Genomic DNA, 13,965 nt, shown 5'->3' on the forward strand with positions numbered 1-13,965 from the left:
TACTGGCGTTCTTTGGTCCAACCAGGGACACCACGATATCTACTGACGCAAGCCAGGACGGCTTTGGGGCGGTGCTCCTCCAGCAAGACGACTCCTCGTCCTGGGCTCCAGTACCTCCAGGGCCATGACGCCAACCGAGCAACGGTATGCCCAGATCGAAAAGGAGTGCTTGGGTCTCCTGACAAGAATAGCCAAGTTTCATGACTACGTATACGGTCTGCCAAAGTTCACGGTGGAAACAGACCACAGGCCTTTAGTCCACATAATCCATAAGGATTTAAATGACATGACACCTCAGCTACGCAAATTCTTCTTCGTCTCCGCCGATATGACTTCGAACTCGTCTACACACCGGGTAAGGAGCTGATCATCGCAGATGCCCTATCCCAATCCATTACCACGCCGCGTGAACAGGGCGACTTCACCTGCCACATAGAGGCACAGGTGCAGTTGTGCGCCAGCAACCTCCCAGCCACTGATGGACGAGTGGCCCAAATACGCGAAGAAACTGCCAAGGATCCTCTACTGCAGCGCGTGGTGCAACATCTCACCCATGGCTGGCAAAAGGGGCAATGTCCGCAGTTCTTTAACGTTAAGGACGAGTTAACAGCTGTTGAGGGAATCCTTTTAAAACTAGATAGGATCGTCATTCCTCAAAGCATGCGAGCTATGATGCTCGGACAGATCCATGAGGGTCACCTTGGGTCGGAAAATGTCGACGCAGAGCTTGGGAGGCGGTTTATTGGCGGGCATCATCCAGAACATTTCCAACACAGTCCTCAACTGCACAACCTGCCAGAAGTTTCAACCGGCTCAGCCCAAAGAAACGCTGCAACAGCACGGGATTGTGACCTCTCCTTGGTCTAAAGTGGGGGTAGACCTCTTTCACGCCAATGGGCGTGATTACGTGCTCTTGGTCGACTACTTCTCCAGTTACCCGGAAGTGGTGAAACTGTCGGACCTCACATCCAAGTCAGTCATCAAAGCCGCAAAGAGACGTTTACCAGGCACGGGATACCATTCACAGTAATGAGTGACAATGGTCCATGTTTCTACAGCCAGGAGTGGTCCGATTTTGCACGATCCTACAACTTCAGTCACATCGCCTCCAGTCTCCATCACCCGGGAAGGCCGAGAAAGGGGTCCATATTGTCAATTTGACTCAGCCTCTGATTTCAATTTGGACCTGCTGGCTTACAGGGCAACCCCTCTGTCGACTGGTTTGTCTCCGGCGCAGCTGCTCATGAACCGCAACCTGAGGACGACTGTTCCAGCCATCCATGTTCCAGATCTTGACCACCTCACGGTGCTGCAGAAAGTGCAGCGATCCAGGGACCAGCAGAAGATCACGTATGATGCTGATGTCACAGATCTGCCCGGGCTGGCTCCAGCAGATGTTGTTCACGTCCAGTTGCCTGAGGGAGGTTGGTCAGCCCCAGCTGTTGTTGTCAGGAAGGCCGCCCCGAGGTCTTTCATTGTTCAAATGGCTGACGGCTCCATTCTCCGGCGCAACAGGAGGGCGCTGCGGAGAGTTCCCCGCCCACCACCTAACCCCATTTCTCCGCCGGTTATCATGCTTCCTCCGGACGTCTCCTGCCACGAGGCCACTGATCTGCCAGCGGTCCCGCCTATCCACGACTCCACTGCAATGCCAGCAATCCCGCCTGTCCAAGTGCCGTCTTCTCCTGCTCCACCTCTGCGGCGATCGACAAGAATTTGTTGCCCGCCTCAAAGACTGAATCTATAGACTTAACTCTTGTAAAATTTGTTCAGTTTGCTCTGTATCTGCACGGTAGACACTTTGCAGTACATATATCCTGTACATATATCCATAAACTCACCACTTGTACATAGTCAGGCATGTTTATACCTCCACGTTCCAAAATTTATTTTAAAAAAGGAGAGATGTCATAGTATCCACTCATGTATATAATGAGATGCAGAAAGGCAGTGATTGACACACAGGATGACCAATGAACACACAACACAGGATAACCAATCACCAGACAGGACACCACCACTATAAAGCCCACAGGGCATTAAGACTCTCCCTCTCTCAGGACCCAGATACTGAGACAGTCAGAGTGCACAAGTTAGTGAGCACTATCACCATGCGGTAGCTAGTAAGTCTATTCAAGCCAGTAGATGAGTAGAGTGTCAACCCACAGCTGAATATGTACAGCAGTCCATAGTTAAATAAAGCAGTGTTGGATCATCTCCTGTGTCAGACGTCTGTTTCCAGTTTCACTGCATCCAGTTGCAGTCAACGTCGAACCAACCTGCCGAACACATAAACAATGTTATGCTCAAGTCAGGAGGTTGTGGAGGCCAAATCACTGAGTGTTTTAAGACAGAGATAGATAGGATCTTGATTAATAAGGGGATCAGGGGTTATGGGGAGAAGGCAGGAGAATGGGGGTGAGAAAATATCAGCCACGATTGAATGGCGGAGCAGAACCGATGGGCTGAGTGGCCTAATTCTGCTCCTATCTCTTATGACCTTAGGGTCTGATATACCATCAATTCAGACACCAGCTGTAGAGTGAGTCCAAAACTTTGGCTTTAATGAGCTTGACGTTAACCCTGCAGTCGACTTACACAGAATGGCCGACTGCCAGGTGTGATGGTACTTATACCCCTCCCCGTGGGAGGAGCCACCAGCCTCTCGTCAGCCAATTGGCAGAGAGGCACATGATCAGCCAGAGCTAATGGCCAGCGAGTCCTCTGCCCCAATAGCACCTCTGAAGGTGCTGCAAGTTCTGCTAGCCATACCACCACATTCACCCCTTGTGGAGAAAGAAGCCAGGGGGGGAAGGAAAAGGGGGGGGGGGGTCATCGGTGGTATGACTAGAGTGTGAGGTGCACCGGGATGTCTGGTCGCTGCCCACTGGCCCGTAGTGGGTCATACAAATTGTCAAAAGGTGAAAAAAAACTTTAAAACAGTCTAACAAACGTGAAAAACACTGTACACCGCAGCACAAGAGAACAGTTCGGCACAGGAGTCCAATGAAGGCCAAGCCCAGTGAGGTGTCAGATGGACTCTATCAGTCTGGCGGGTGCCGTCGGTGTCCTGCCGGACCGTCGCAGCGGTGCCAGTGAAGCAGAGTCGACGGTGGTCTGTGACTCCGGGAGCGGAGATCTTGATCCTTCGTCTATACCCCTGGTCGGTGCCAGTGATGCTCTGGCCGGGGGCGGGGGTTCCTGTGCGCTGGGTCGCCGGGGGCGCTGGGGGCGGTTGGGGCGGAAGGGGGGGGTGTTGATGGTGTGGGCTGTGGCCGCACGCCGGCAGGTGCCAGGTCTCGAAGGGAGACCTTGTCCTGCCGTCCCTCTGGGTACTCCACGTATGTGTACTGCGGGTTCGCATGGAGCAGCTGGACTTGTTCAAGCAGCGGGTCGGACTTGTGCACCCGCACATGCTTCCGGAGCAAGATGGGCCCGGGGGTGGCCAGCCAGGTCGGGAGCGGGAGTACTCGTCGATGATGTTAAGAAAGTAGATATTGCAGTTGTTGGAGGGCAGGGGACCCTTGAAGTCCATACTGAGACGTTCGAAGGGTCGGGACGCCTTTACGAGGTGCGCTTGCTCGGGGCGGTAAAAGTGCGGTTTGCACTCAGCGCAAATGTGGCAGTCCCTGGTCACGGTCCTGACCTCCTCGATGGAGTCGGGCAGGTTGCGGGTCTTGATAAAGTGATAAAAGCAGGTTACCCCTGGATGGCAAAGGTCCGTGTGGAGGGTACGGAGGCGGTCTATCTGCGCGCTGGCACAGGTACCATGGGATAGGGTATCAGGAGATCATTGAGTTTCCCAGGGCGATACAAGATATCGCAGTTGTACGTGGACAACTCGATCCGCCACCGCAAGATCTTGTCGTTCTTGATCTTGCCCCTCTGTGAGTTGTCAAACATGAAGACCACTGACCGTTGGTCTGTGAGGAGGGTAAACCTCTTGCCGGCCAGATAGTGCCTCCAGTGTCGCACAGCTTCGACTATGGCCTGGGCCTCCTTTTCCACCGAGGGGTGGCGGAGTTTGGAAGCGTGGAGGGTCCGGGAGAAAAAGGCCACGGGTCAGCCTGCAAGGTTCAGGGTGGCCTCCACAGCTACTTCAGACGCGTCGCTCTCAACCTGGAAGGGGAGGGACTCGTCGACAGCATGCATCGTGGCCTTTGCCATATCCGCTTTGACGCAGCGAGAGGCCTGGCAGGCCCCCATCGACATTGGGAAGGACGTAGATTGGATGAGGGGGCGGGCTTTGTCAGCATAATTCAGGACCCACTGGGCGTAATAGGAAAAAAAGCCCAGACAGCGTTTGAGGGATTTTGGGGTGTTGGGGAGAGGGAGTTCCATTAGGGGGCGCATGCGCTTGGGGTCGGGGCCTATCACTCCGTTACGCACTACGTACCCGAGGATGGCTAGACGGTCGGTGCTAAACACGCACTTATCCTCATTGTAAGTTAGGTTAAGGAGTTTTGCGGTACGGAGGAATCTTTGCAGATTGGTGTCATGCTGGTCGTGGCCCAGATGGTGACATTATCGAGATACGGGAAGGTTGCTCGTAACCCGTACTGGTCCACCATTCGGTCCATCTCCCTTTGGAAGACCGAGACCCCATTTGTGACACCGAACGGAACCCTAAGGAAGTGGTATAGGCGCCCATCCGCTTCAAACGCAGTGTACTTTCGGTCACTCGCGCGGATGGGCAGCTGGTGATAGGCGGACGTGAGGTCTACCGTGGAAAATACTTTGTATTTCGCGATCCTGTTGACCAGGTCGGAAATACGTGGGAGGGGATACGCATCCAGCTGCGTAAACCTGTTGATGGTCTGACTGTAGTCAATGACCATCCGGTTTTTCTCCCCGGTCTTGACCACCAGCACTTGTGCTCGCCAGGGGCTGTTGTTAGCTTCGATGACCCCTTCCTTCAGAAGCCTTTGGATTTCGGACCTGATGAAAGTCCGGTCCTGGGCACTGTACCGTCTGCTCTTTGTGGCGACGGGTTTGCAATCCGGGGTGAGATTCGCTAACAAGGAAGGGGGGTCCAGAGAGTAAGGGGGGAATAGGGCCACCGAATTTAAAAGTTAAGCTCTGCAGGTTGCACTGGAAGTCCAGTCCTAACAATGCCGGTGCGCAGAGACGGGGAAGGATGAGGAGTTTGTAATTTTTGAAAACTCTCCCCTGGACCGTGAGGTCCGCCACGCAGCACCCGGTGATCTGGACAGAATGTGAACCTGAGGCTAGCGCGATTCGGTGTTGGACTGGATGAAAGGGGAGCGCGCAGCGTCTTACCGTTTCGGGGTGGATGAAGCTTTCTGTGCTCCCGGAGTCCAGTAGGTAGTCGGTCTCGTAGCCGTTCAACAGGATCTGCGTCGTCGCCGTAGAGAGCGTGCGGGGCCGCGACTCGTCCAGCTGGACTGCAGCGAGTCGTGGCAGGAGCTCGGAATCTTCCTCCCCTGTGAAGTAATTGTTGGCGAGCCAGTGTCTAAATGTTGCAGCGGCGTTCGGAGCATGCGGGCTGATGCGGAGGCAGTCTGCCCTGATGCGAAGCTCCATTTTTAAAAAACTAGCTCATTAAATTGATATACCATCAATTCAGACATGAGCTGCAGAGTGAGTCCTAAACTTTGGCTTTAATGAACTAGATGTTAACCCTGCAGTCGACTTACACAGAATGGCCGACTGCCAGGTGCGATGGTACTTATACCCCTCCCCGTGGGAGAAGTCACCAGCTTCTCGTCAGCCAATTGGCATAAGGCACATGACCAGCCAGAGCCAATGGGCAGCAAGTCCTCTGTCCCAATAGTAGCCCACCTCTTAAGGTACTGCAAGGTCTGCTAGCCATACCCCCACAGAGTCTAAATCTCTTGAGTATGGCGTGAACCTCGTGACACAGAGAAGTGGGCATGGATTCTCCGTTTCAGGGATTATGTCCCCATGGCGTCGTAAAAACTGTTGATTTTCATGCCAGAAAAACGGGCGTGGAAGGGCCACATATTCCTCGCCCTGCATGGGGCTAGATGGGACCCGTCATGAATTGAGCAGCTTTTTCTGCAGCTATGGGCACCGCACCTCAGGGTCAGAGGCCGTGCATGCGCACGGCGACGGCCTCCAGTGGCCGCGCTGTGCTCCGTTGTGGACTCAGTCTGCGGAGCTGGACCTCCTAAATAGTGCCAGGCCCGGACTGCCCGCCCAAAAATAGCCCGGTCCTGTACAAGCCCCCCCACCCTGCCCTCCAGTCGGCCCACCCCCAGCCATGGCGGCCACGTACTGAGTCCGCAGCAGCCACGTGAGTATCCTGAGCAACAGGTCCAGATTAGATCCAAACCATCAGGACTCCGGCCGGTTGGGGGGGCAGAGAATGGTGGGGCGGGCCTGCAGCAATGGCTGCAGGTAGGGGATACGCCAAGCGACGTACTTGCTGGGCACGGCACTTTTCGGTGCCCGGAGAATCGGGGAACTGATGCCGGTCCCGATTTCATGCATGGAAATGGATTCTGCGCCCCGGCGCAGATGCAATTTCGGCGTCGGGGTACGGAGATTCCAGCCAGAGGATGTCACTCACCAAGTCACAACTGACGGGTCTGATAGCAACAACAGGTCAACATATTACCTGAGAAGCTGCAAATGATGGTCCCAGAACTGAGAGGGTATAATTATCAGGAAAGGTTTAACAAGTTGGGAATCTTGCCCAAGGGCAGAGAATGCTTGGGAATGGCGTATTCCAGATCTTTATGATAATGAAAGGCATTGATGCAGAAGACAAGGAAAAAAATGTTTTTATTTTTGGGGAAGTTCAAAACCAGAGACCTTTAAAATTAAACATTAATAAATCCTGTAGCGAATTTAGGAAAAGCGTTTTTACCCAAAGTGTGGTCAGAATGTGGAACCCGTACCTCAGGAGACAAAGAGCAGAGATGTATTTGAGGGGAAGCTGGATGGTTTGATTTGATTTATTATTGTCACATGTATTAGTAGACACTGAAAAGTATTATTTCTTGCATACTATACATTGAACGCATACTGTAGGAAGGAACGAGAGACTGCAGAATGTAATGTTACAGTCATGGCTGTTAAGGAATGGGTTGAGAGAAATTCCAATTAGATGTCTCATTGATGTAAAGGATCCAATAATTGACACTGATATGTAAAAAGGTTACAGGTGGCTCTTGTGGTATGTGATGTGGTGATAGAGTTTTGTACAGAGTGTGTTAAAGGAAAATAAAGGTGTTTGTGAAAAGGAACAGAACTCTTGACTACTCAATAGCAGCTGGAAGCTAACAGTTGTATCAGAGGATTTCATAGAATTTACAGTGCCGAAGGAGGCCATTCGGCCCATCGAGTCTGTACCGGCTCTTGGAAAGAGCACCCTTGCCAACCGCATACCTCCACCCTATCGCCATAACCCAGTAACCCCACCCAACACTGAGGGCATTTTTGGACACTGCGGCAAATGATGGTTCCAGAACTGAGAGGGTATAATTATTGCGTCATGCCTGAGCAAAGAGAAAGCTTAGGAATGGCCTATCAGAGATCTTTATGATAATGAAAGGCTGTGATGCAGAAGACATTGGAAAAAATATTTTTACTTTTGGGGAAGTTCAAAACCAGAGGCCGTATAATAAATCAGGTAGGGAATTCAGGAAAAGCATATTCACCCAAAGTATGGTAAGAATGTGGAACTTGCTACCACAGGAGACAAATAGCAGAGATGTATTTGAGGGGAAGCTGGATGACAGAAAAGATGGAATCCTCCCCTCAGTGTACACAGCCCAGGCTGAGGCAGGGACCGGTACCTGCGTGTACTCACCAGCCGCACAGCCGAGTTTTCTCTCCAGATTTTAATTCATTCTGCACAAAAGAAATCTGGGAGGTTGGTTTTTGCTGTCAGTCTGGTGGGGCAGGAGCTGACAGAGATTTGGACGCCATCTTTTATATGGTGCCCTGAACTCCACAAAAAGAATCTCCATACCTCATCAGGGTGGTATCACGACCGGTACAGGCTTGGAGGGCTGAAGGGCCTGTTCCTGTGCTCTATTGTTCTTTGTTCTTTGTCAGCGACTGCCCACATTGAGTTAATGAATTAAAAAGAGAACTGAATGTTTACCTGGTCTTGGTATATTTGCTGGCTTTTCAATCTCAAGTAAACCTGCAGGAATTGAAGAATAATTGGAATGGTTATGGTAACAACAGATGATTTTGTTCACCAATTACAAGTTGTCATAATATACACTCATGTATATCATGAGATGCAGACAGGCAGTGATTGACACACAGGATAACCAATGAACACGCACGACACAGAACAACCAATCACCAGACAGGACACCACCACTATAAAGCCCACAGGGCATTAAGGCTCTCCCTCTCTCACAGGACACGGCCAGGGAGATAGTCGCAGTGCACAGGCCAACGAACATCATCACCATGTGATAGAGAGCTAGTCTGGTCAAGCCAGTAGGAGGTTATCAGTTAGGTTAATAGAGTGTCAACCCACAGCAGATTATGTACAGCAATCAACAGGTTCAGTAAAACAGTGTTGGACCATCAACTGTGTCGGAAGCCTGTTTCTCGCTTTACTGCATCCAGTTGCAGTCGATGTGAGACCAACACAGATAACACATCACAAGTTAGAAGATGTTGGTCTGCCTGACTGGTCCCAGCATCCCGAGAACCCGGTTATCTTGTTGGCCGAATGAGCTACTTCTGTGATGTCCTCTTCTTCCCAGTACAATCCTGCACTGACCACCACTCCCATTGGCCCAGCTGAACTGCCAGCCCTCTGATTGGTCGGCAGTCCATTTGAAAGGACGGGAGCCACAAGTCAACTCACTGAGTGTCTGACTGCCACAAAATGCAGCTGGGGGTCTTGTAAAAATGGCCAAGGCAGGGTCATCCCCAAATACAATCAGTCCCTGTACGCTCACCCCCTCAACAAACACGAGGTACAGCCTCCTCTCTCACAGACAGCGACACGCCCACCCCTCCTTCCCAATCTTCGGGGAACCATGCCTCCAGCCCACAAAACCATTGTGGCGCAACCTCACCCACACCCCCAAAAGCGTCAGGACACAACCCTCCTCCCTCGACAAGCAACATCATCGGGCCGTCCTGCGCCACAAGCATCGGGGTTCACATCCCTCCCTCTCTCCCCCCCCCCCGTCACGCCCTCCCCTCACAAGCACTGGAAGCCCACCGTCCCTCCAAATGGTCATTGGATAAACATACGGATGATAAGGGAATAGTGTAGATGGGCTTTAGAGGGGTTTCACAGGTCGGCGCAACATCGAGGGCCGAAGGGCCTGTACTGCGCTGTCATGTTCTATGTTCTATGCTGTAAATGCAAACAATCAACTGAGCCTCCAGCAACACAAGCTCAGCGGGCAATCCCCTCTCCCCACAAGCATTCGTATAACCCCTCAAAAAGCGTGAGGATGGAGTACCCCCTCACAATAATCAGGACGACCCCCGCCCTCTCGACCAGTGGGGTAGTATCACTGTGCTCCCAGCTAAAAGCATGCCTGAATTTGTCGGGGCTCCTACCCTCCTTGCCACAAGCATCAGGGTGCCTTGACAGCATAGGTATCAGAGTGACTTTCCCCACAAGCTTTGGGACGACTCCCCACTCCCCATCCACAGTCACTCTCTCCACCACAGACAGAGTGGCAGCAGTGTGTACCATCTACAAGGTGCACTGCGGGTGTATGATGGCCACACTGGGCAAAACGGTCTCTTTCGAGATTGTAAAAACTCTCTGAGTCTATACCTCACCAAGGCTCCTGCGGCATCATTGCCCAAACCCACGGCTGCTCCCATTCCTGACGGACAAGAGCAGCACCACCACCTGGAAGTTCCCCTCCAAGTCACTCACCATCCTGACTTGGAAACATAGTCGCCGTTCCTTCACTGTCACTGGGTCATAATCCTGGAACTCCCTCCCTAACAGCACTGGGGGTGTACCTACACCACCAGGACTGCCAAAGGTTTAAGAACTCAGATCATCGCCAACTTGACAAGGGCAATTAGGGATGGGCAACAAATTCTGCCCTTGTCAGCGACACCCACATCCCGCAAATTAATGAAGAAGAAAAGAAAGGAATGTTTACCTGGTTTTCGTACATATCCTGGCCTTTCTATCTCATGTAATTCTGCAGGAATTGCAGAATAGTTGGTTTGTTTATTGTTAATAACAGATGATTTTGTTCACCTATTACAAGTTACAAGACGTTGGTCTGCCTGACTGGTCCCAGCATCCCGAGAACCCGGTTATCTTCTTCCCCGCTGAACTAAACAAGTTCTGTGCCTGCTTTGAGTATCACCAATGCATCAGTGCCACCCGCCAACAGCCCTGGACACACCCATGCCCACTATTACAGCCACAGAGGTAAGAGCTGCCTTCTTGAAAGTGAATCCGCGGAAAGCGACGGGTCCCGATGGAGTCCCTGGGCGAGTACTCAGCTGGCGAATGTATTCGCAGATATAGATAGATAGATAGAATAGTACAGCACAGAACAGGCCCTTCGGCCCTCGATGTTGTGCCAAGCAACGATCGCCCTACTCAAACCCACGTATCCACCCTATACCCGTAACCCAACAACCCCCCCCCCTACTTTTTTTTAGAACACTACGGGAAATTTATCATGGCCAATCCACCTAACCCGCACATCTTTGGACTGTGGGAGGAAACCGGAGTACCCGGAGGAAACCCACGCACACACGGGGAGGACGTGCAGACTCGGCACAGACAGTGACCCAGCCCGGAACCGAACCTGGGACCCTGGGGCTGTGAAGCATTTATGCTAACCACCATGCTACCATGCTGCCCTAGGCAACCTTCAACATATCTTCAACACCTCACTCCTCCCCTTCTGAGGTCCCTACCTGCTTCAAGAAGAGTACCATAATACCAGAACCAAAGAAGAACAAGGTTGCCTGCCTTACGACTACTGACCGGTTGCCCTGACGTCCTCTACGGTACTCCCTACACGCACACGACTGTGTGGCAAGATTCAACTCTAACTCAATCTATAAATTTGCGGATGATACAACTGTGGTGGGTCGTATCTCAAACAACAACCAATCAGACAACAGAAGGGAGGTAAATCATTTGGCTGCCACAAAATGCAGCCGGGGGTCTTGTAAAACCGGCCAAGGCAGGGTCGTCCCCACAGCCCTCAGCCCATTGTTTGGGTTGTAACTTTCTATCTGAAATTCCATTGAGATTCCTCTATGACAGCCGCTGCCAATGGGAAAACTCATTTTAGCAGTTCCACCATCTACCTGCAGTGCCCTCTGTACCTGTAGGTGGCAGCATGCTCGGTATTTACAGGGTAAACATCTGTGACATAACGTTAGATACAAACCCATCAATGTTACAGTGTTGTGCTCAAGTCTCTGGAGTGATTTAGCAAGTTGGGACTCTTGCCCGAGAAAACAGAAAGCTTTGGAATGGCCGATCAGAGATCTTTAAGGTAATGAAAGGCTTTGATGCACGTGGAGAAAAAATGTTTTACTTCTGGGGAAGTTCAAAACCAGAAGCCATATATTAAAATTAAACATTATAAATCCTGTTGGGTATTCAGGAAATACACCCACGTCCCACAAATTAATGAAAAAGAAAAGAACTGGATGTTTACCTGGTCTTCGTACATGTGCTGCATTTTTAATCTCAAGATATTCTGCAGGAATTGAAGAATAATTGGAATGTTTATTGTAACAACAGATGATTTTGTTCACCTATTACAAGTTACAAGATGTTGGTCTGCCTGACTGGTCCCAGCATCCCGAGAAACCGGTTATCTTGTTGGCCGAATGAGCTACTTCTGTGATGGCCTCTTCTTCCCAGTGCAATCCTGCACTGACCACCACTCCCATTGGCCTGGCTGAACTGCCAGCCCTCTGAGTGGTCAGTGAAAGGGGTGTCCAGTGATGAGACCTCTTAAAGCTGATTAGCTAGGATATCAGTAGAGTAGTTCGACATGAGTTAGTTTATTAAGGATTGACATTAATTATAAAAAGTGTACTGGGTAATCAGTATTAACCGTTAAACCTCTGTTTTGGGACATAGCAGTGGTAATCATGTAAACTCTAGCTACAAGCAGTGCCAACAATGCATGATGGGATTTAGGCTAGCTGACTTGTCCGTGTTGTTGAGACACAGGAGATGTGTGGTCAGAAGATTACGTAGTGGAGGTAAGCAGATTTTATCAGTGGCCCCCGGTATCCTCGGGACAATCTATGAAGTGAAAAGGAAGCCACTTCCGAAATCCTGTCCCTCTGAAACAATCCATGGAGTAAAGAGGATGCCAGTTCTGCCATCCTGTCCCTCATGGGTGCGCAGCATGTCAGGATGGGGAAAACAACTTAAACTGAACTTAAAACCTTTGGTAAACAACAGGTGACAGGGTGAGGCTCAATCATGGGTTGATCACAATTCTATTGGATCGGTTTGGACAGGACAGCTTCAGGGGTTGGATCGAGTCCAACTGGGGTGGGCTGTTGATTTTGGAAATTGTATAATTGATGTGTTTTTGTCAGTGTTCAGCAAATTGATCTTGGCATTATCCAGGTCCATCACTCGTGAGCACAAAACCAAGCTAGGGATAATAATTAGCCATCTTAATCAGGTTGTCTGTCTGCTCTGTTTATTAAGCCAAGGCCTAAGGCCTAACCTCAGCAGTGCCTTTGGGTCAAAGTTAGGAGCCTGTGAAGAAATGCTCCCAATTCAATGGTGAATGCAGAACACGTTGGCAAAATCTCTGTGGCACCAACCTTCTAGTTTAGGGGAGCACGGTAGCATTGTGGATAGCACAATCGCTTTACAGCTACAGGGTCCCAGGTTCGATTCCAGCTTGGGTCACTGTCTGTGCGGAGTCTGCACATCCTCCCCGTGTGTGCGTGGGTTTCCTCCGGGTGCTCCCGTTTCCTCCCACAGTCCAAAGATGTGCAGGTTAGGTGGATTGGCCATGATAAATTGGCCTTAGTGTCCAAAATTGCCCTTAGTGTTGGGTGGGGTTATTGGGTTATTGGGATAGGGGCGAGTTGTTGACCTTGGGTAGGGTGCCCTTTCCAAGAGCCGGTGCAGACTCAATGGGCTGAATGGCCTCCTTCTGCACTGTCAATTCTATGATTCTATGATTCTAACAATAAGGACCAAACCCCACATTAAGGCTGGCTCAACACTCAGGCCTTGGGAAACACTTTAACAAGTTACCTGGGAAACTGCAAATGATGGTTCCAGAAATGAGAGGCTATAATTACCTGGAAAGGTTCAACAAGTTGGAAACTTTCCTGATAAAAGAGAAAGCTTAGGAATGGCCAATCAGAGATCTTTAAGGTAATGAAAGGCTGTGATGCAGAAGACATGGGAAAAAATGTTTTTATTTCTGGTGAAATTCAAAACCAGAGTCCGTAAATGAAATATAAACATTAATAAATCCTGTGGAGATTTCATGAAATACAGATCGGCAGCACAGTAGTTAGCACTGTTGCTTCACAGCACCAGGGACCCGGGTTCGATTCCCGGCTTGGGTCACTGTCTGTGCGGAGTCTGCACGTTCTCCCCGTGTCTGCGTGGGTTTCCTCCGGGTGCTCCAGTTTCCTCCCACAAGTCCCGAAAGACATGCTTGTTGGTGAATTGGACATTCGGAATTCAGCATTCTGTGTACCCAAACACGCGCTGGAATGTGGCGACTTGGGGCTTTTCACAATGACTTCATTGAAGCCGACTTGTGACAATAAGCGATTATTATTATTATTTATAATAAAGATTATTATTTATCCAAAGTGTGGTAAGAATGTGGAACTCACTACCACAGGAGACAAATAGCAGAGATGTATTTGAGGGGAAGCTAGGTGACAGAAAAGGTGGAATCCCCCTCAGTGTACACAGCGCAGGCTGAGGCCGGGACACTGCCGTGTAGCTCACCAGCCGCACAGCCGAGTTTTCTCTCCAGATTTTAATTCGTTCTGTACAAA

The 13,965-nt window shown here is 50.6% G+C and overlaps 1 protein-coding gene across 1 annotated transcript in view; it reads right to left on the reverse strand.

Moving 5' to 3' along the window:
- LOC119952384 overlaps positions 1-13,965 on the reverse strand; it is a 397,406-nt gene that overhangs the window by 263,173 nt on the left and 120,268 nt on the right. The window contains exons 22-23 of the mRNA XM_038776091.1: positions 11,625-11,666; positions 8,096-8,137 (exon numbers count right to left, since the gene is read on the reverse strand). Of these exons, the coding sequence (XP_038632019.1) occupies positions 8,096-8,137; positions 11,625-11,666 (84 nt within the window). The remainder of the gene's footprint in view (positions 1-8,095; positions 8,138-11,624; positions 11,667-13,965) is intronic.

This window comes from Scyliorhinus canicula, chromosome 17, assembly GCF_902713615.1.
Source record: "Scyliorhinus canicula chromosome 17, sScyCan1.1, whole genome shotgun sequence".
In the NCBI taxonomy this organism is placed as follows: Eukaryota; Metazoa; Chordata; class Chondrichthyes; order Carcharhiniformes; family Scyliorhinidae; genus Scyliorhinus; species Scyliorhinus canicula.